At 40.4% G+C, this 24,408-nt stretch overlaps 1 protein-coding gene across 1 annotated transcript; it reads right to left on the reverse strand.

Moving 5' to 3' along the window:
- Positions 1–317: 317 nt before the first annotated feature.
- On the reverse strand, positions 318–16,998 carry LOC124257437 (probable G-protein coupled receptor 139). The gene is made up of 3 exons (XM_046691487.1): positions 16,929–16,998; positions 4,783–4,894; positions 318–2,044 (listed from the first exon to the last, which is right to left on the reverse strand). The coding sequence occupies exons 2-3, from the start codon at positions 4,852–4,854 to the stop codon at positions 872–874; spliced, it is 1,245 nt and encodes a 414-aa protein (XP_046547443.1). The 5' UTR covers positions 4,855–4,894; positions 16,929–16,998; the 3' UTR covers positions 318–871.
- Positions 16,999–24,408: the final 7,410 nt, after the last annotated feature.

A 24,408-nucleotide genomic window follows, 5' to 3' on the forward strand; every position in this document is an offset into this window, starting at 1 on the left:
CTTATGTTTATGAAAATTGGCACTTGACGGGTGAAAGTGTCTCGACCAGTTATTCATGTAAAAGTACCCTTCAACAATCGATTCGACATTGGACAGAGAAGTCTACCATGTGTCGGGAAGTGAAGGACGGACAGTAGGATGGATAAACATACACCTGGAGCTAATGGGGGGACTGAATACTGCCTCATTATTCACCATATAACAACTAACATTTGAAACAGTCGAACATATTTTGTAAAAACTCAAAGCAGTTGACGTTGTTGTAGAGGATAAGAACCGTACACAATGATGTACACACACATGTACAAAGATATACTCACATATACAAAGATATACTCACATATACAAACACAGACAAACAAATGGAAACGACAAAATAATTCCATAGAAACTACAATAAAACGTGTACGTCCTACACTGACGCGCAAAAGAAAGTATACCCCAATGTTTGATGATGGCAAAAATGAAACAAACGAAAAATGATCTATTTCAAATCGGGTATCGTCGTTGTATGTGAGACAAAAGGCTTGCAGTGTTTTTTTGCGACTGTTTTGATCCTTGTAAAGTTTTAATAAGGTTTGTAATGTTTTGGTCAAGTTCAGTTTCTTTGTGTATTCTTATTTCACCCGACAATTGGGGTACACAACCCACACAACAACCATCAACAACATGTATTCACTATCTCATATCGCCAGTCTTGATACATGGAATGGTGGGAATCGGAAACCAGTCGTACATCCTCAAATGTTAACAGCATTATCTATTAATTTGATGCTTTTATCATTTCATGATGTAGAGTCAAAACGATCTGAAACGATGGATATAGCAGTACGATGCTTCACAGTAAGGGCAGGTCACACATCCGGGTACTTCACACCCACGACTGGGGAGTATGGGAGTTAGAATAAAAGCGAGAACAACGTATATACGTCTTGTATTTTTGAGATCGGTAAGAGAACAACATTTTTAACTCTCGCCTGAAATATGCCCCTGTGATGCTGTACAAGAAGAAATTGATGCAATAATTAATATAGAAAATAGAACGAGTAATCCACAGTGTTCCTTGGAAATGTTCAAAGTCACGGAAGTCGTCGAATTTAGCTAAATGAACGAATTTGGAGGTGAGAAACAGCTTACACCACGTGGAGAAGTAGGGCACATTGAACACTATGAAACATAAAGACACCGCTAGGAGTATCAAGGTGAACTCCAGGCGTATGATACTCTCCTCCGTGATGATCTTACATGCTATCTGCCGCTTGTTCCTCCGAACCAGCTTCCTCACGATGAGCAGATTGAGGACTGTGATGATACAGAAGGGCACGAGAGTTATCATGACTGCGAAGATACTATCCAGGATAAACGACAGGTGTCTGTACTCCGGGTTAGTGGTACACATCCGACCCCATTTCTCCACATCGTTCACAATACTCAGTATTGGTTTAAAGATGTTGAGGACGAGCGACGCTATGACGAGTCCCCCTACGATACGTCTGGTGCTCGACAGCGTACAAACGTCCCGTCGGCGTAACGGATGACATACGCCGATGTAGCGTTCCACGGTGAAGGCCACGACTAGCCAGGCAGAGAGGAATCTGGATGCGTAGTGGAAGTACATTATCATCTGACAAATGCCATTCACGTGCATAAACGTCACCCGCTTGTCTGGGTGAAGTACGGGGATTCCCCTAATCAGCCATTCTATCATGACGTAGAACAACAACGCTGTTAAATCTGACGTGGACAAGGCGGCGAGGTAGGTGCTGGCGGAGAGGGTCCGCATGTTCTTCGACAAGAAGACGTTGAGAGACAAGGAGTTACCAAGGATGCCCACGATCATGATGATGGGGGTGAAGTAGGCGTAGAACTGGCGTCCCATGGTCAAGATGGCTGGTTTGCTGGGATCTTGGTGGTCAAGCCAGTCCATGACGTCGTCGTATGTACAGTTGGAAGAGTTCACAATCTCCATATTCGGGCTTTCGGCCCAAATTTTCACCATGGCGACGATGTCTGTGTTGGTTAAGCATCTTATGCTGGCGTTTCCCTAGAAATATATGGATAAAATAAAATTAGAATGAGGAACCACAACAACAACCCAAAAACAAAAACCAAGCAAACCCCACCCCCTCCAAAAATAGTAAAATATAAATAAATTAAAAAAAGAATATTAACCCAAAACGAAATAAACATCGCTCCCACGCACATCAAAAAGTAATCTATAAAAAAAGGAAAAAAGATTGAACAATACGAAATAAGTATTTAAAAAAGGGAAAACAATATAGCACCCCCAAGGGAACCCAAACCCTCCAACCTATAAAACAGTCCTACCCCCTTCTCCCCCTCAAATAGAATGCAACAAACAGAAAAAAACATAACAAAAACCCAACCCAAAGCCAACAAACCCCAAGAACTTCAACAAACACCACAAAAACAAACTTATGTAATGTGAAAAACACCAAATGAAACGGTGTTAGAAAGTTAGAAGATAGAAAACTTTAAGGCACAATGAGCAATGGTGAACCAAACTATTTTCTCTGTATTCTTCCCTACTCGTATCTTTAACTCGACCTTCTCACTGGGCTATGTGCTGACGGTGCCTTCCGCCGTGTTACCATACTGAAGCACATGTCGTAAATATATACTGCCATCACAGGAGTCGGAGGTCCACCCGGCGTCTTCATCTTTACACACCAGCGTTATCCTACCGTGCAGCTTTGTACGTTTGACCTGAACATGGTTTATGTGCATGCTCTATAGGTTATGGTTGGTTATATCCCAAAACTTCCACATCCCAATACTACCACACATTGTTAAAACAAAAACTCCTCATCACCCCTTTTTAGGTAATAGGATAGCCCAGGAAGTGCACTGAACCGGACTTAGAAGTAGAGATTTTAGTAGAGAAGGGAGCAGTAAGTAAATAAATCTGATTAATATAAATTCGTGCATATTTTATATAGGCAAAAAATGTTAAGTTTTGTTTTCTTGTTTTACCTTGAAATGTTGTTGATTACGTTCATAGTATTCTGAATATACAAAACATAAATTCTCCGAGCTTAATGTATATCTAATGTATATTAAAATAGGTAGTTTTACAAAATAATATGACCAATGAGTTTTGAAATTTTATATTTATTGCTTGAAAGGGGCCAACAAACAAAATAATTCCTTTCAATTTTGATTTGCAAATATATAGTAGTATGTAGCAAACAAATTCAAAATGAGAATGTGAATTGTATTATGCTTACTTGAAGCTCTACTACCAAACATACTTGCACTACCAAATCCAGGAATAAACACAAAAATGTCTGTGATATTAATCATGATATGATGACATCGTTATGCTTTTATTTATCAAACAAAAAAGAACATGCGGAATCATGCGGGCGATAACAGAGTGAACAGTTGACAGTTTTGCCCTGAACTATTATTGTTAAAGTACGAGGAAGCTTGCGTGTACTGTATTACACTATACATGGGGTAGAGCGAACTGAATTTCAAAGGGGGCTGATATGACATTCATGTTTGTACAATGCCAGGACCAGGAAAATGGTTCATCATTCTGTTGTCCCGTTGAACATCGAGTGAGTGAGTGAGTGAGTTTAGTTGTACGCCACACTTAGCAATATTCCAGCTATATGGCGGCTGTCTGTAAATAATCCAGTCTGGACTAGACAATCCAGTGATCAACAGCATGAGTATCGGCCTGCGCAACTGCGAGACTGACCACCCGATCCCGATAGCCGCCTCTTACGACAAGCAAGGGTTACTGAAGGCTCATTCTAACCCGGACCTTCACCCGTTGAAAATTGATATCATGGTTGTAATTACCATGTTATATGTAACGTATTCATACTCTATCTACCATTCACGAGAGCGGTCTTATTATATTTACCTGTGACGCAACCATTTTATACCTATCTGTGACGCGGGCATGTCATATGTACCTGTGACATGGTCACGTATATGTACCTGTGACATGGCCATATTATATGTACCTGTGGCATGGTCATGTTTTATTTACCTGTGACATGGTCATGTTATATTTACCTGTGGTATGTTCGTACTATATCTACCTGTGACGCGGTCATGCTATATTTACCTGTGACATGGTCATGTTCTATTTACCTGTGACAGGGTCATGTTCTATTTACCTGTGATGTGGTCATGTTATATTTACCTGTGGTATGTTCGTACTATATCTACCTGTGACGCGGTCATGTTATATGTACCTGTGACATGGTCATGTTATATTTACCTGTGACATGGTCATGTTCTATTTACCTGTGATGTGGTCATGTTCTTTTTACCTGTGACGTGGTCACGTACAATGTATATGTACCTGTGACATGGCCATGTTATATGTACCTGTGGCATGGTCATGTTTTATTTACCTGTGACATGGTCATGTTATATTTACCTGTGACAGGGTCATGTTCTATTTACCTGTGATGTGGTCATGTATATGTACCTGTGAGGTGGTCATACTATATCTACCTGTGACGCGGTCATGCTATATTTACCTGTGACATGGTCATGTTCTTTTTACCTGTGACATGGTCATGTTCTATTTACCTGTGGCATGGTCACGTATATGTACCTGTGACATGGCAATGTTATATGTACCTGTGACATGGTCATGTTTTTTTTACCTGTGACATGGTCGTGTTCTATTTACCTGTGACATGGTCATGTACTATTTACCTGTGATGTGGTCATTTTCTATTTAACTGTGGCATAGTCATACTATATCTACCTGTGACGCGGTCATGCTATATTTACCTGTGGCAAGGTGCTGGAGAGACCAGGGAGGGATGCCGGGATGCCGAGGTCAACTGCCAGCTCTTCCTCCATGGTGGCAGTTCAAGACACTAGTCACTGCAGGTTTACATATCTGCAAAACACAGAAAAGGAAGCGATATTGTACAGCAATTCACTCTGACATGAGACGGTGAACATTGAGTTGAGCGTTTACCAGTAAGTGTCAGCATTACCCCAGGATCAAGCGAGAAGCAGACATTGTGTGTGTGAGAGGAGGAAGGGTTGGGACGGATGGCGGTGTGGGTGTGTGGGAGGCAATCAAACCTGGGCCTGGATTTTCGAAGCTCTCTTAGCGCTAAGATAGTCGTAAGTGCCATACATTAACATTAACTTACGACTATCTTACCGCTAAGAGAGCTTCGAAAATCCAGGCCCTGGACGTGCATTCTATCGTCACAATTACAATGTACTGACATTAAAGGAACCCACACTAGCCTTCTCTACATGTATTTACTTATATGACCCAATCAATATACGTACAGTGTATTGAAATACGGAACTGAAGTATGGATCCGATGTAACAGATACACATACAAGGGCCTGTTGTGCTGAAAGATCCCTATCCATAGCTTCTGACCTTACATTGAAGAACAGTCAATTGAATTAAATGTTCATTAATCGAAGTGGATTAAATGAGTGAGTGAGTGAGTCGAGTCTAGTCTAGTTTTAATAATAATTCAGAATATTTATAACGCGCCTTTCCAGGCATCATAAGGATGCTCATCATTATTACCCCGGATAACTCAAGCTTCCTATGAGGCACTAGAAGGTAAATAATCACATGACTTATACCACCATTTTCTGGTGGGCGAACGCAGATAATTTTAACAAACTCACTTGCCTAAGGCGAGGGCACATGTATCACATGTGCTTCATGTGCTTGTAAACCTACACCACAGCACCGCAGGGTCAGGCTGAGGCAGTATGGAGGACATTTTATTCCAGAAACGGTTCATAAAACAACAGTCGTGATGACGCTATTGATCAAAAATGTATCTAATCATAAAGTCTATTTAAGTCTCACGTCTTTCGCATTAAGCTTAAGCAATAGTATTTAGTTAATCTATAATAGTCAGTTAGTTCCTTTGGATTTCTTTGAATTCTGTAATTTTCCTTTGTGATCTTCAGGTATAGCCAAGTAAAACAATTTCTATTGATATATTTATATTTATCCGAGCTTCTGATAACAGCCAATTTTTCAAATCATTCTTAACGTAGCGTATATAATGGCATTCCCTGAACAAATGGAATATAAACTCCTTTTCTGTAGAACAAAAGCTGCATAAATCGCTTTCAACGTCTTGTTTATGTGTTTATACAATGAAGTTTCAAGCAGTCAAACGATGTTTCATTGTACACAAATAACGAATTAATGCCTACCAAAATAAATGAAAAATCAAACAAAACCAACAACAACTCACAAAATGCCAAAAGGAAAAACAAAAACCAAACCAAAAACCAAACTAGAAATAATTAAAATGAAACAAAAAAACAAACAAAAAAACCCCATAAAGCAACAGTTAACACATGAGCAATGTGATCCCCTCAGTATCATGTACTGATTGTTCCCAGGGACTACTCCCATTTGCGAGAACTCCCAATTGTGAGACTCCCAGTTATGAGACAGTGGACTAGGTAATTAACAAAGAAAATACACCATACTCCCCTGTCTGATAGAATGGATTAACCCTAGCTTATTACTGATTTGAGATGTAAATGAATTTTGTGGAGGTAACTAAATGAAACTTACTTTATTTATATGTACTTAAAAATATATTTATGCAAAAGTCAATATCGCTGACGTCACATCCTCCATTTCATTTTGTATTTTATGTTGCATGGGAGCGGTGTTAACATAAGCAGTAATGCTTGTTCACCAATCCCAATTCATTTTCATAAATGATAATAAAATATGTTTAAACCAAAATGACTTTCAAACTTCATAATAGTGAATAAAAATGTGTTATCATAATTACTATTCTTCTGAATAAATAAAATATTTAATGAACTATTTCTTCTGTGTAAATATAATCTTTGATAATCTATTTCATTAATCAACTCATCAATGAACTATGCCTCCTGTGGGTACTCTTCAATAACTTGGCTGATCCCACTTTCATTGTAGGGATGTGGTAACACCACCTATGTGCACTGAACCATTAATTAATTTGTCTCACAACTGGGAGTCCTCACAAATGGGAGGACACCGTTCCCAGCATACCGACACACTAATCTAAAGCCGGCAAGTGTCATCGTCTCAGCGATGGTCACCCACAAAGAGTAGTCTGCAACACTTCTTCATGGAATGCAACTTAATCTATATGATCATATGTGCATACTGAATTCCACTTCAAACAGCCAGCACTTTTAACATATAATACCATGGGATCACATGTAACCTTGACTGAACTGTATTGATACGAACGCTGACAAACTGACGGCGCGGAATCCTGATGGAGACCAGAGTACGTTGTGTACGGTATGGAATCTTCATTATTATAGATAAAATACATGGAATATCATGAAACGGCCCTCCCATAATCAGAAATTTGAGGGCCGCTGCAAATGATATTGGACCGCTCAACCTTAACGACGGGCCACTATCAGTTCTGTTGTCAAGTGACGTCATAGTGGGTGCGTGGGCTTACGGTTCATTCGACACTGGCTTTGGACTGGCAGATATTCTGGGTCAAAGAAGTCAAAGCAACCCGAATTCCCGCTTTAAATAGCGGTAATATTGGCTTTCTTGCTGGTCCTAACCTTAACAATTGCACTATTAAGGTTGTTGGTGGACCAACACCGAACACTGACATAGTTTGACATGTTGCAGGCTATGGTCTTGTCAAAGGCCAAGGTCGAATATCGCCACTTTCTGTTGTGACGTCACTTAAATTGTTCGATGACGTAATTGCATTCGGGCAGTCAACCCCGTCAGAAGTTGGTTTTGAGTCAACTTACAGTAAAATTCCTTCATTGTTTCCTTTTTCTTTTCAACACAAATTCCATATATTTTAGTTATATAACGGTAATGTTATGCATATTCAGAAGCCCTTGGTCTTTTTCAACCGTTCGGGCAGTTAAGGGAAGACGGGCTTCTGCAAATGATAATGCCCTAAAAAATAGCATTACATGAAGTTCGAGTAATGAGGACGGGTTTGCATGTGAATATCTAGCTTTTCATGTTGCTCTAGTAATGGTGCTACATGTACTCTAACACAATTAGGGTAATTTTATTGCATACACACATGGAATTATTAAGTACGTCAACAAATACTTGACCTCTGCTGTTATATCATCATGCATATTCTAGTTATGACGACACCTACATGAATTATGCTCATTGGAACTTGTTCCCCATAAGTAGTAATTACAGGACATTAAAGATGCTGTATGTCAGATACCTTCTGAAATAATTAATGATTTCCAAAATTGTGAGAGAATTGAGTTTCTTGTAATAGTAATAGTTAGTAATAGTTCTAGTAATACATTTATGATAATAATGCACGGAACACTTCAAAAGATAGGGAAGTATAACAACATATGGTATGCCCACCAACGATCTTGACGGGCTGTATGTTAAAATGAGAAATATATTTTGATGTCTTTTTTTATCATTTTTGTCTATTACCGCCACGATTTGTTAAGCATTCATTCACTCGACGAGACATACTGCATATCAATATCCCAATGGCGACTGGAAGGGATCTGTCACTCTCCTCTTGCAGCGACAAATTCAACTAACGTGGACGGCGGCCTTTGACGTTCACGGCCACATATACCAGTCATGTTCCAGACATGGTGAGGGGGGTGGAGGTCTGGGCTACTTGTTGGCTACGGCCTTCAGTGGATGCTGTGCTACTGGACGTCAACACTGACGTTGATGTGAATCAGGACTCGTCTGAAAACATGGCATGTGACCAGCGACGGTAACTCCAGTAGACCATTAGTATGTTGGCAATATGGAGACTTGCATGGCTTGGGACAATATATGGCCGAATTTTAATCATCTGACCCGTAAGTCGAACTCGAGTAACCTGATGAAAGTTTGCAGCATTTTTCACGTGATCTGTTCGAGCCCGATTTGACAGCGCCTGGTTTCGGATAAGTCGAACCTTTTGGTTGACCAGGGACGCAGCGAACAGGATCGTTCGTCAAGATTTTGGGATGTGTCTGTACCTGGTTCACATGCAGCTTGTAACGGAATGTGAAACAACTATTTCTGCGAGGATATCGCATGCCAAAGGCCTATAGATGCACCTTGCCCTGCAGATAATCATGAACCCCTCCTTTGCTTATGTATTTGGCTTGTGATCCCATGAAAATCATATCTTAATCTTAATTAAATAAATAACAGACATATCCTGTAATAAAGCAGATATGACATACATGAAGCTAACGATACAGAACAGAGATATACCTTTGGTTAACCAAGTTCAATCTATCATAACATCAGTTTGCGAATGCATTATGTTAAATATACAGTCACTCAACTGAAATAAAGCATGCTATCTAACCGTCTTATTCCCTGAATAAGGACAACATTGGATGCCTCCATTGTAAATATGTAAAACTGGAATACGCTATGCTAAGCACAGAGTACTGGCAAACATAAATTAGTAGTATTCATAGTATCCGAGGTGAACCTGAGAGTATGTTTACGTAGTCCTCTTAGTATCCGAGGTGAACCTGAGAGTATGTTTACGTAGTATTCATAGTATCCGAGGTGAACCTGAGAGTATGTTTACGTAGTCCTCTTAGTATCCGAGAGGTGAACCTGAGAGTATGTTCACGTAGTATTCATAGTATCCGAGGTGAACCTGAGAGTATGTTTACGTAGTCCTCTTAGTATCCGAGGTGAACCTGAGAGTATGTTTACGTAGTATTCATAGTATCCGAGGTGAACCTGAGAGTATGTTTACGTAGTCCTCTTAGTATCCAAGGTGAACCTGAGAGTATGTTTACGTAGTCCTCTTAGTATCCGAGGTGAACCTGAGAGTATGTTCACGTAGTATTCATAGTATCCGAGGTGAACCTGAGAGTATGTTTACGTAGTATTCATAGTATCCGAGGTGAACCTGAGAGTATGTTTACGTAGTATTCATAGTATCCGAGGTGAACCTGAGAGTATGTTTACGTAGTATCTTAGTATCCGAGGTGAACCTGAGAGTATGTTTACGTAGTCCTCTTAGTATCCGAGGTGAACCTGAGAGTATGTTTACGTAGTATTCATAGTATCCGAGGTGAACCTGAGAGTATGTTTACGTAGTATTCATAGTATCCGAGGTGAACCTGAGAGTATGTTTACGTAGTATTCATAGTATCCGAGTATCCTGAGAGTATGTTCACGTAGTATTCATAGTATCCGAGGTGAACCTGAGAGTATGTTTACGTAGTATTCATAGTAGTCCTCTTATGTTTAGTATCCTCTTTAGTATCCAAGGTGAACCTGAGAGTATGTTTACGTAGTATTCATAGTATCCGAGGTGAACCTGAGAGTATGTTTACGTAGTATTCATAGTATCCGAGGTGAACCTGAGAGTATGTTTACGTAGTATTCATAGTATCCGAGGTGAACCTGAGAGTATGTTTACGTAGTATCCGAGGTGAACCTGAGATGTTTACGTATCCGAGGTGAACCTGAGAGTATGTTTACGTAGTATTCATAGTATCCGAGGTGAACCTGAGAGTATGTTTACGTAGTATTCATAGTATCCGAGGTGAACCTGAGAGTATGTTTACGTAGTCCTCTTAGTATCCGAGGTGAACCTGAGAGTATGTTTACGTAGTCCTCTTAGTATCCGAGGTGAACCTGAGAGTATGTTTACGTAGTATTCATAGTATCCGAGGTGAACCTGAGAGTATGTTTACGTAGTATTCATAGTATCCGAGGTGAACCTGAGAGTATGTTTACGTAGTATTCATAGTATCCGAGGTGAACCTGAGAGTACCTGAGAGTATGTTTATCGTAGTATGTTTACGTAGTCCTCTTAGTATCCGAGGTGAACCTGAGAGAATGTTTACGTTGTATTCATAGTATCCAAGGTGATCCTGAGAGTATGTTTACGTAGTATTCATAGTATCCAAGGTTTACCTAAGAGTATGTTTACGTAGTATCCATAGTATCCGAGGTGAACCTGAGAGCATGTTCACAAAGTCCCTTTAGTATCCGAGGTGAACCTGAGAGTAGTCTTAGTATCCGAGGTGAACCTGAGAGCATGTTCACGTTGGGCTCTTAGTATCTCAGGTGAACCTGAGGGTATGTTCAAGTTGTCCTATTAGTACCCGAGATGAACCTAAAAGTATGTCCACGAGGTTCAGAGGTGAACCAGAGAGTCTGTTCAAGTGGTCCTCTTAGCAATGTAGGCGCGGCGGGGTGGCCTTATGTTGAAAACGTCCGCTCGTCACGCCGAAGACCCGGGTTCGATTCCTGACATGGGTACAATGTTTGAATCTCATTTCTGGTGTCTCCCGCCTTGATATTGCTGGAATATTAGCCTAAGGTCATTCTGAAAGCATCTTTAGGTCATCCTGAGAGTATCGTACGGACAGCCTTAGAGCTTCCTCAGTTCATCTACAGCCTGTGTTCACTTAGGCCTGTGAGTATCCTAAGGTCATTCTGAAAGCATCTTTAGGTCTCCCTGAGAGTATTATACGGGCAGCCTTAGAGCTTCCTGAGGTCAGCTGCAGCCTGTGTTCACGTAGGTCTGTGAGTATTCTGAGGACACCCTGGAACTATGGCAAGGCCGTTCGGATAACATCCTACGGACAACGTGACCCGAGCAAATCCAAAAGCTTCCGGTTACAGAAGATCCCCACTCAGGTGAAACCTACAAACATGTGTATGACACGGGCAGATCATAGGAAACGAAGCTGATACAAACTCGCTTCCGGGGAAGACGGGCTGCCCCATTACTTTACAGACAACAATGTCCTCTTCTTCTTTCATTAAGTTCCGTTTCATGAGACAGAAATAGTTTAACAACATCGAAATAAAAGCTTGGATCACGGGATCATTGGACACTGAACATATAACGTTGAAGCTGGCATATATGCTGTGCCATAAAGTTCCGTGATAGACACAGTTCAGTTAGTGTCTGGGTCGAACATTAGAATGTTGTATAACGGTTAGGAGCTGGTGCTGCGGTTGTTATCACGAGAAACCGGGGACATCGATATATAACTTGACCTTCCTCTTGTGCTTTTATTGGGACAATATACATCCGAGAATCTTTACAAGGACAGGATCGTGATTATAGAAGAGATCTGTGTACATAATCATTTAGCTGGCATGCGGTGCACATCATTTTCTACCTTACTTACAATTACACAGAGATTATCCACTCAATGGTAGAGTATGGAGATGCTCTCTGTAGATTTAGAAAATTTGAATTGAAGTGGGGAATACACGTAGTCTTTGTAAATATTCGTGTCTGTTTGTTTTCATTCTCTAATTTCAAATACCACTTTGAAAAGAAAAGTTGACTCAAGATATGACACGTTTCAAAACGATATAGATTTACCCATGGTCTTGACAAGCCATTGGCTGTGTACAGTGTAAGATTACAGGCGAGGCGAGGCGAGGTGAGGTGAGGTGAGGTGAGCTTAAGATTAACGTTTGCTATTCAGCATTTGCACGAATAAAGCTACGTGCATGTACGCGTAGCGTGCGCGCGTACCCGTGTGTTTGTGTGTGTGTGCATGTGTGTGTGTGCGCGCAGATGTTTTTGTTAGCTCAGGAGGACACCGTATTTGTAATTGATCGGGCGAATGCGGTTTCGTACTGCCAGCTCACAGATACTCTTGGCCGAAGTTTATAATGAATATACTCACAGAGACACACAGTATACAGTCTCTGAGCCGCAACTCTTTTGAAAAGAAAAACCTTAGAAAATTTAATTTCGATCGTGTTGTAAAACGAACTGTTAAAGCATCTGCATGAGAAACGTATCTAAATAAGCAGTTACTGTTTGTTATGAGATTGTAAATAATATAGCATCAATCCAGCTATACAGGTTTTGAAGAGGCAGAACACTTTTATTGATGGACAACTTCTTTATTGCAACGTATGCGACGTTTCAGTGTAGATAGTGACACTGTTATCAAGCTGGCTTATGATAACAGTGTTAGGATCTACACCGAAATGTCGCATCCACTGCAATAAAGAAGTTGTCCATCCATAAAACGTGTTCCTCTTCATCAAACCAGCTTCTAAATGCCACTTAAGGAAGATATACAAGCTTTGCCCCATGTGGGGTAGTGGGGTAGCCTAGTGGTTAAAGCGTTTGCTCGTCACGCCGAAGACCCGGGTTCGATTCCACACATGGGTACAATGTGTGAAGCCCATTTCTGGTGTTTCCCGCCGTGATATTGCTGGAATATTGCTAAAAGCGACGTAAAACTAAATTCACTCACTCACTCAATTTGCCTCAAGGTGTTTCCTGTACATGTAGCTACGCGCTAAATCACCTTCACCGACAAAATGTGAACCGCTTGTCCATGCAAACACTTTGTTATCGACGCTATAGGTCTCTGAATTGTCAGAGGCAAGAATAACCAAACATCTCGCTACAGACACAGTGAAACATCTCGCTACAGACACAGCGAAACACAGCTGTGAGGTAATGAATAATAAGCTAGTGAAACATACAGAATATCATTGAGTGAGTGAGTTTAGTTTTACGCCGCTTTTAGCAATATTCCAGCAATATCACTAGACACACTCAAGTACGAATCAACATGATATAACCTGTTTGTGCCACTGTTTATTTCCTTTTAGCATATATTATTGACATAAAATGTCAAACGGGATGAGCAAAAGACCAATTAATAATCTGGTCGAGGGCAGAAACTTTTGTATGGGTGAGCAGCTGAAAACTGCAGTGATGTGATTCCAGCTATATTGATGACACGTGCATCGCATTCTTCAGCGCGAAGCCAGCTGCAAGTTGTGGAAGTGGAATCAATGGTAAACTAACAGAATTCCAAACCATTTCCTGGCATCAGATTCCGACAGGAACAAACAAGCCCATGTTCAGTACCATCCTCCATAAACCTTGACAGTACGAAACTTAATAAGTACTCAGGGGAATGCTTATTAGTATACATCAGACCAAACACTACAGGCAGCATTTTAGTCTGTCTCACAGTCCCTGAACTATGCTCATGCCAATAATGGTTGTCATCCCCTTCAATTTTTTTAATTGGAGAGGGGTGTGTGGTGTGTGTGTGTGTGTGTGTGTGTGTGGTGTGTTGTGTGTGTGTGTGTGTGTGTGTGTGTGTGTGTGTGTGTGGGTGTGGGCGTGTGTGTGTGTGTGTGTGTGTGACAACCATTATTGGCATGAGTATACATTAATTTACCTACAGCCTAGCCTTCCCTGCAGTGCTAAAGCCCTAAATGAAGCAAGTCTAGATTTCCCCAGGTTCTGAATCTCTGGTCTCCCTGAGGCTCCTTTTCAATTCATAATAGGTTTATTTGTTACTATCACAGTTATATCTATTCAGAGACTAAGCATTAGTCTAGCAGCATCTGTGGGCGGAGGCATGTAGTTTGATGACCTGGTGGGGGAACACATGAGGATGATTGCGATCAGACTCATGTGGCATAAGACGCCTCTTGTCACTGACAACCATAAAGACGAACATTTAACATTTTTGTCTGAGGCTACAAGTCCACATTCTGCCAATAGTATTCCTCTTTTACTGGTGAATGACATAACTAATGAATCACAATGTTCTCTTTCAGCATATTTGTCTGAGGCTACAAGTCAACATTCTGCCAATAGTAATCCTCTTTTACTGGTGAGTGACATAACTATCGACGTCTGAATCACAATGTTCTCTTTCAGCCTTCACTGTCATATATTATCCAAGCATACCAAACACCAATCTACACAAACCCTGCGCATTACGGGACGTCAATTCGATTTAGCATACGTCCATTAATGCAACTGTGTTTTGAAAATAATGCTAATCTCATAATCCTGTTCCTGATGAACTAGGAACCGTAAACTCCATAACATTGTGTTTCTCATGATACAGAAGCTGACATCCGAAACACTCTCCCTGTGTTTATCACATCTAAATGACGTTCAAAAACTAATACAAATCTCAGCGGTTACGGAGGTGTTCATCAACGCAGCTGTTTTGACAATAACATGAATCTCTACAGAAACGAAGAGGTCTCAAATGTCACCAAGCTCCCTGTACTAAATGGCCGGCATCCAACGGACAGGTCTACTAAGTTTTGTTCCTGTTGTTACTGCTGAGTTCAATAAGAACAGTGAGTGTCTGGCGGGCTCAGAGATCGGTACCATGAAACCAAACGTCTCGATTTGGGGATAGTAAAATACATACACCCGCGCACACATGTACATACATACACTCACACACTCACACACATATACATGCACATGCGCGAGCACACACACACACACACAAAAGTACATGCACACATTGACACGCACACAGACGTACCTGCACGCACACCCACAAAGAGAGACACACGCACACACAGGCACGTATACGCACGCACACAGACGCACATATTCAGGCAGATGCAACGTTACATCGCATCTAGTTTAGATTGAAATTCTGTTGCGGATTTATCTTATGACATACAATATCTTAATGGAATATGTCCTGATCCAAGTCTGTGATGTTTATATTCACGCGTTGGCGTAGCGTTCTGTCATGCAACCACTAATCCGGTGTAGATTTGTAGAGCTAGAAGTCCCCATACAGGACGAGTGCGAGATATAATAATATAATAACCCATTTACTGGAGTCCTCTATTCTCTGTATTAACGCGCACTGTATTTATACCACATAAACAATCTTTATCGACTCGAGCCACGGCTGGCTTCAGACCTTTATATAATTGTTTGATCGGCCTTAAGCCAGTTATTATAACGTCAACGGCAAGGGAGTTTCTCTGGTTTTATGATGAATGAACGCGTTGCGCAAAAATACATGTATAGACTGATATTGTTATGGAACATAACAGTATAAAATCTGACGGTTGCTAATAATATCAAATAGATAGCAGTTGTTTATATCTAGTATGTTAATGCTGCAGAACAAAATCAAATTAAGTAACAAGTGTAGTTTGTCTAATGCAAGGCAAAAGTTCTATCTAGTTACATACTAATGACCCAACACGTTGTAGCATTTTTTGTGGGTTCATGGAGAACGTGGTAGCTCAACATGATATTCATCTTAATATAATCACTCATATAATGTAACGTTTAGTTTTGTAGATTTGATAATCTGGATTAATCTTTGATTGAACCATTCAGTTAAATTCCCTAGTCTCATCCGCTGTGGTGTAACAGGTTTAACCGACGGCATAACGACATACTGACAAGAAAATAATATCATGATATGAACATCGTTGCAAATTCCTTGAAGGCCGGCATTTTGGAATGCTTGCTACATCACATCCGCGTATTAAAGTGTCACAAAGCATTTGTTTAGGCGTTAAAGACCCCACCATAGACAGGAACAAACACTATATCACCCAGAAATCATAGACTCTCAAACTCAATCTGCTTTAACCACTCTACTATGTAGACACACCCATGCCCTTATTGTAAAAACATACCCTATCATTGTATTCTGCTCTTTGATCTCACTGCATTGTTTGTACATACTTAATTATACCTCCTTTTTGCCTTGTATATACTCAATTTACATATCTGGCTTCCTGTACATCTATATATATACTGTACTGTTCACTATCACCATTATTCACCTGAAGAAGGGGCAAGAACTAGCCCAGAAACGTTGTGAAAAATAAACCAAGAAGTTGTTATCCATAAGATTTGTCTTGTATTACTACACCAACTTCTAAATGCCTTTGAAGAATTTTAAACACTATATAATCCACTGAACAGTCTTATGTTTAACAGACAGAAACTGGACACCGACCACGGAAGACACATCTTATTACTAATTCCGTGCCATGGTTTACAACAGCTGAATATGATGAAGACTATCATGTCATCAAAGCATCTACACGGGTGGTGAAACATGTTATTTACACGAGCGACATACACATGTTCTGAAATGGAATCCTGTTTTATTGTTTCTGAAAGTTTGAGATAACCTACCTGGCCTGAAGATCCGATGGTTACGACCGGACACTGTGATATGCTTTCGCCAACTCACCGCGGATGGATAATAGCGACAGATGACAGGTGTGACGGTCGATCAATACCGACGCTACAACGCAGAATCCCCCCTGACAGACCAGTTTAAGCTGAACGCACTGGCTTGGACAGCACAGCCCCAATAAGGACATGTTCGCGGTACTACATGTCTATAAATACAGCGTCAAATAAATGGTACTTCGGAACCGCTCAAGTATACCATCTCCAGAGACATGTATAATATATAGAGAAGACAAGTCAGATACGTTTGGTTTGATGTCGGTAGTTGTGCACGTTGGGCTTATACACGACCCTTGGAACTTATATATCAATACATGATCTCTATAACGTCTTTGACTGGCATTCTAGAAGTTGGGTAGATGAAGAATGAGGACTATTTTTATGGATATGCAACTTCTTTATTCTGTATAGGCGACGTTTCGACATAGATTCTAATGTCGTTGTCTTGCTTGACAACGACATAAGAGTCTATGTCGAAACTTCGCCTATACAGAATAAAGAAGTGGTATATCCATAAAAATAGTCCTCAATCTTCATGATCTCTATAGCCCTATAAAATGATTAAAATCGACTTGTCTTGGAGGATAAGAGGCGTCTCACGAGATCTGATGGCCAGACTTACTGACTTTGACTGGTGCTCTATATCGTATCCCAGTTGCGTAGCTGGGTGTTCATGACATCAATCACTGGATTGTCTGGTTAAGACCCGATTATTTACAGACTGCCGCTGGACTATTGCTGTGTGTGACGTTAAACAATAACCCCCCTCGAAACGAGTGTCTTTCCTATGGTATCTGACCGAGCGAAAGCGAGCGAAATGGTTCGATGACGAGGAGGCACACTAGAATGGCGCAATGACGGGATAACGTCATTCAATTGTTACGTCATCATATTGTCTGATAATGTATTTTTTTTTCGATTGTTCAAACCGCTAGGCATCTTAGAAATTGAGTTACATTGGGAATGTTACAGAATTATACTGTGGAATTAAGTGTAGCTTTATGAACAATTGTTCTTTTTTCATCCGTAATTGTTTAGCATCGTTGAAAAATTGATAAAACGGAGAGATAGTAAACTGGTCATTCCCGCATTCAGCGATGTGTTTGTTTACATTTATACATCGCACATTTGGATCTGAAATTTGCTGTATATGTACAGTGACTCAGTCCTTTAGTTGCACTCCAGTTTCTCCAATATATTTCTCACCACATCCCGCACATGTTAAAACATATTATATGCTGCGGCAGTTCATGTTGGTTTTGATAGTCAATACTTTGTCTTCCTAAAATGTACGTTTGCATTCTTCAATTAAGATTGAGCAAATTCAACATTGAGGTGTGTGACATTTTGTTTCATTGTTTGTATCTTGTGAATATTTAGATGGACAAAGGATTTGTTTTTAACATTTTTAGGCTGCATAGTGTTACGCTTAGAAAAGGTCACTAGAACAGCAGGTATGACATTCGACAGGTGATTTAAATAGTCTGTTTCATCTCGAAGAAAACTTGGAAGGACTTTGTTTGTGAGTGGTTTCAATATTACATCTGTGGACAAGTGCATAATGTAATTACATTTTCGTAGAGGAAATCCAAGTTCGGCAGTTAAAGTTTTTATATTTCCGTTTAGTTTTTTTAATATTTCATTTCGCGTTTATTTACCTATGCGACTTTTGGTATTGACCATCGCAAGTTGCCGTTGAGTGGCAGACGTTCAAAGCAGTTAATCAAAAGATCATAAGTAAGTATTATTGATGCTTAAAATATAGTTAGCACTTTATGTCATTAATAATAGATGTATGTACATTTGGTCCACCACTGGCCTTGGCTAGGAGGAGTTTTAATTATGTGTTTTATTATACCAGTTTGAGTGTTCAAATCGTGAACGTGAATTTACCTAACCTTTTCATGTTCAAGTTCAACAAATAAACAGTGATAAAACTGTAAACATGTGTTACCATTGAACCTGTCTACACATCTATGAAGTTACTTAAACGTTGAGTTGGACTGTTCGGGCTTAAACAAGATAGATCTAAATGATAAGTACTTGGGCATCTTTATTTCCACATATTCACTATCTGTTTCATTTTAACAGAAATTATTTCTTGACTTTTGTCATTTGGGCAGTCTATAAAAGTTTGAGGAATGTAATTAAATAAATACTGTTGTTCCAGATTCCAGACTCAGTATGTATTTGTGCTCTGAAATCACGATGTATTTACGTCTAACACTATAATTACTAACTGAAAGTAAAAATACCCCACTTTACTGTCACTTATGACGACGTTTTGCGTCCACCGCTATTGTCACTAACTGTAACGTACTACGCATGATGACGACATAGACACTACCGTTATGCGTCGCCCGTGACAAGTTATTAACAGTGCATGTGACACGCGTATTCCCTCGTTCATTATGTGAGAACCTGGAACTTATAAAAGGGTCGTTATGTCCATTGTTTGAATCAGGAATTGTCAGGCCGAAACAGCTTCTGTTTAGAGTGAGTGACCGAGTATAGTTTTACGCCGCATTAGCAATGTTCAAACAAAGTGAGTGAGTGAGTTTAGTTTTACGCCGCACTCAGCAATGTTCCAGCTGTATGGCGGCGGTCTGTAAATGACCAAGTCTGGACTAGACAATCCAGTGATCAACTACATGAGCATCGATCTGCGCAATTGGGATTCCAACAAAGACATATATACAGTGTATATACGTATTTGATTCCAGCAATATCAAGACGGGATTCACCAGTTACGTTTCAAGCATTGTACCCATGTGGTGATTCGAACCGACCATCGTCCATTCTTGTTATGTTGGTCTTCATTCTACTTAGGTCAGTCTTCATTTCTAGTTAAGTGGGTCTTTATTGGAATTTTACTGTCTGTTTTAATAACATCCGGAATTCATTTACCGCGAATGATGTAACACAATGGTTGTATGATAACACGACCCATTCCATTGCCGAACACAATGTGTTAAACTCTGCATTCGAGAAATGTTCAGTCCGTTGATCTTTACGCAGACAGTGATATAATTGTATCATACATCCAGACAGCTATTTCTTAGTAAGTCATTTGACAGTTTAGCTACATGATATTGTATAAATCCTATAGCGGTGCAAGATGAGCAAGTGGGGGCATTAATGTCACAGTAAGAAGGTATAAAAGGTTTTCAATGCATCCGACACCGAAATCACCACGTGCGTGTACTATTAGTTGAGCCTGAGACCATTATCGTACACAAAGACTATAATTTAAGAACCCCTGAACATATAGTGTAGTTGTTATGTACTATTCCCCGAAGACATCCGGGTATTGATCATCTGTCCGACAACACTCCGAGAAGTGTGTCATGCAACTGCATGTCCGGGGTTACTGGATATCTTGGGACTTAGCCGTTATCAGGCCTCCTTCGATCGGCTGATTCCTCTTCAAGTGTTCTGTGTCGCCCGCAGTTGCGACACAGTGTTAATGCTGTCTATTTATCTAAATTTAAAACAAGATTGTTCTTCGCTCAGTAATAAATAGATATTACACGAGCAAGTGTGTCATACCAACTTGTACGAAACGAGTGTGACATTTTTGCACGATTTTCGTATAAGTCGTGTGACACACGTGCTCGAGTGTAATAATTTCTTTATTATCCATTTTATTCATGTATATTTGTGCAGTAAAACACGGTAAGCAAGTGTGACGGCCCTCTTCGTTGACGTCACGTTCAATTGTTTAATGGCGTCACAGACGACGAAAAAAAGAAACAATGGTTGCTAGGCAAAAGTGATATGTGTACGTATGATATACACTAAACGCCAAAAGAAACGTTACCCTCCTACCTTTATGAATTACTTAAAAACTGTCAAAGATAGTTAGAGGTATTAGTTTACAAGAAAGCTTAACAACACAGCTTTATGCAAAGCACGACAAAAAATAATCTCAAATGCATTCATATTTAGGTGAAATGCATCTTTTTCAGAAGAGTTAAATTGTCCTATTTTCGCCCATGCCGAAATAAACCAATAACAGTGATTTAGATGTCAAAAGAAAGGTTGAACTAAAATTCTGCTTTGGGACAAAGATAAACCATTTAAAGTCAACATTTTTCAACTATTAAAACAAGAAACAACTATTGTAGATTTTGTAAAATTGTAAAATACTCATTCCTATGATTTCAGTCTTTTAAAACATTTTCTGCTGATTTGCATTAGTGAAAACAAGTAAAACGTATCTTGGATATTGTGAAAAATGTTTAGGAACATCTACAATGATCTGTGTTAACATTTTTGCTTGCAAAGTAACATTTTCCATTTTCTGTTTACACATTGCAATATCAATCGCCAAAATTCAAGCAGTGTTTGCATCCATTTCACATGTAGAATGATTCTATAGGGTATGAAGAGAGCCTAGAAAAGATGACATGATACACAAGTACGAGAAATATGCCACGATTAACAGCAGAAGAGAGAGAAAGAGCCACTGGGTTGGTGCAGATGAGGTCGACATACAATGTTGTTTGCCAACGCCCTCGGATGCCACCGTATCACGTATATAAGACTTCTTCAGGGCTTCAGACAGACTGGGGTCACCGTAGACAGACCAAGAAGTGGACATCAACGCATCACAACGCCAGTTGAAGATAGGTACCTCCGTCATTAGGATGGAGGGTAACGTTTCTTTAGGCGTTTAGTGTATATGACACGGGTTGTTTCACCATATGTGGTAATAAATACACACGACGAACTGTTTATTTTCTAACCCCACTACTCCCGGAATATTGGACCTGTAAGTCTCGTGAGGCGCGACTTCCGGTACTATGTTGGGTCCCGGCACCCTTTGAGCGCGCCAACTTGCGATATGCAAGACGGGGCCAAGCTTACTTCCGGTACCAGATTTCCGGTGACAAGCCTATATTCAAGAACCAGTTCTGATTCCAAATTGCGCGACCGCCAGATATGACTTCTAGACCGGACCATGTGTACAACCATGCTTGGCTGTGCAGCTGTTTACAGTCGTAATGGTTGGCTAATTTGGGGATGGTTAGATCGGAAATTTGTTATTCCTGCAAGGATTATCGGTTCCTTACTGTCAGCTGACAATCATGAGACCATTCGAATTGTATGAAACGTTGTCACCGGAAGTACTAAGGTTTTGCGAATTGCCGTGACCAATTTATGGGCCCTATAGTTGAAAGTCCCAGAGGGCTGCAGTAGCCTGTAATAGCTCCGAAACATCTGTCTGCATACAACACACCACAGCACGTCACTGACCATCCACTCGTACAATGTATTACAACCCGGAACAAGTGAGCTACACGATCAGAATCCATGGCAGGCTTGATACCAGTCCCCACGAGACCTCACTAACATAGAGTTGTTTGCAATGCAGTCGACAACGAGACATCCTGTGCTGCCTCAACGTCAGGTCAGAAAAGACGCCAGTAGGCTCTGAATCAAGTCGGTTATACCAACATGCGTCACAAAGATCATAAGCTGAACTAGAAAATTAACGCTACAAGGAAATTAACACGTAGACATAATCTCCAAAGGCCGTTAATCTCATATACAGCCATAAACTACGAAGGCCGTGAGTCTTAAATGCAGACGTAAGCTCCCAAGGCAGAGAGTCCCAAATATAAATACAAGCTCCGAAAACCGTGAGTTTCTTCTACAGACATAACACCCGTGAAGGTCCGGGTTAGAATATTGATATTCAGTAACCCATGCTTGTCGTAAGAGGCGACTGACGGGATCGGGTGGTCAGGCTCAGGTTCCCAATTGCGCAGATCGATGCTCATGTTGTTGATCACTGGATTGTCTGGTGCAGACTCGATTATTTACAGACCGCCGCCATATAGCTGGAATATTGCTGAGTGAGGCGTAAAACTAAACTCACTCACTCACTATAGACATAAGCTACGAAGGCTGTGAGTTTCATCTACAGACAAGTTCCGAAGGCAGTGAGTTTCAAATGTGAACATATTAGCTTCGAAGGCCCTGAGTCCTATGTACAATGTATAAACATCAGTTCCGAAGACAACGCGTCTCCTATAAGGGCGGTGGTGTAGCCTCGTGGTTAAAGTGTTCCCCCGTCACGCCCACACCCGGTTTCGATTTCCCACATGGGTAGCACGTTATATGGCTGGATTATTCTAACACGTAATGCGTATAACCACTCACTCACTCATATATGGATATAAGACTATACATGAGCCAAGTGTAGATATAACCATACGCTTTGAAGACAGCAATTCTAAACTGTAACAATATTTTTTCACAAGGTTGGTTTCATCAGTTACATTTCATGAGCATGCGTTATACTGTGTCGCATCGGTGACAAACCTGATGTTCAATGAAAGTCCCCATTGTGACTAATATCTTATGAAATGAAATTAACCATGGGATGGCTACGTCACCTTGGTCTACTCGTACTAGTGTAAACAGGTCCATGGCACTATATAGTCATGAACAGAAGTAACTGCCCATGATTAACTTCCTAGTTTGAGATATCGACTAAGACGTCACGAACAATAACAGTAATTCTCTTCCAGCTGTGATCAACAGGACATTTCAAGGCCGTCACCACGTGAGGTTTTACGGATTATGGGTTTACAACATATTCTATCATTGATTAGAACCGTGTTAATTTGGTTCTGTTCCATTCACCCCGCCAATCAGACCCAGTTCAATCAAATCCTGCCACTACGTCGACGCAAGGTTACCACTAATACCCTTGTAACGGAGGAAACGGTTAATGAAGGTCAGAGACGGGTCAACACTTTGGACGGGCGGGGTGGAACATGCGCTGCGACATGTCCGTTATATACTGTCACTGACAGTAAAGGCAGGTGTCCAAACTGGTCACATGCTGTTGCAGTAGTCGCGGTGAACGCTGTTGTAGTAGTCGTGGGTATTAGTGGATGAGGTCGGTAACAACAATGTCGTCAGGACAGGATAACGACAGGTTTATTGAGTGAAACACAATCTTCAGGTCGTACAACCGAAGCTACAATAAAACTTGTTAAAACGCAAATGTTACAAACAAAATTTTACGGAAAAAAGGCAATATCTGGATTAACTAATCATGATTTGGTGATATTTTCTTTCCTTTATATGTAGACATCACAGACAGCAATGTTCGTTAGACTAACTAGATGGAGTGGTCAGGCTCACCGACTTAGTTTAAGCATTTCATCGTATCCCATTTTCGTAGATCAGTTCATGGTGTCTGTCTTTGGCTTGTCGATTATTCGAAGGCACTAAAAATCTCTAATAATATATAATGCATTTCTCTAAATAATACTAACTATCAGCCCTCGGGGAAGGTACCATATAATTTATTCTCCCCCAAAATTACGCATTTAGATTACAATATTAAATTTAAAAGTTCGAATGAATTAATGCAACTTTGCATTTAATCGACTCTCGCGCC

The sequence above is a fragment of the Haliotis rubra genome, unplaced genomic scaffold (genome assembly GCF_003918875.1).
Source record: "Haliotis rubra isolate DU_JTF1 unplaced genomic scaffold, ASM391887v1 Scf66, whole genome shotgun sequence".
Classification (NCBI taxonomy): Eukaryota; Metazoa; Mollusca; class Gastropoda; order Lepetellida; family Haliotidae; genus Haliotis; species Haliotis rubra.

Bases quoted from the DNA above. Each gene is read 5' to 3' on its own strand.
- LOC124257437 (XM_046691487.1), bottom strand. From the start codon at position 4,854: ATGGAGGAAGAGCTGGCAGTTGACCTCGGCATCCCGGCATCCCTCCCT. The intron at 2,045-4,782 runs GTAAATATAGCA...ATATATTTCTAG, and splicing joins TCTCCAGCACCTTGCCACAG to GGAAACGCCAGCATAAGATG.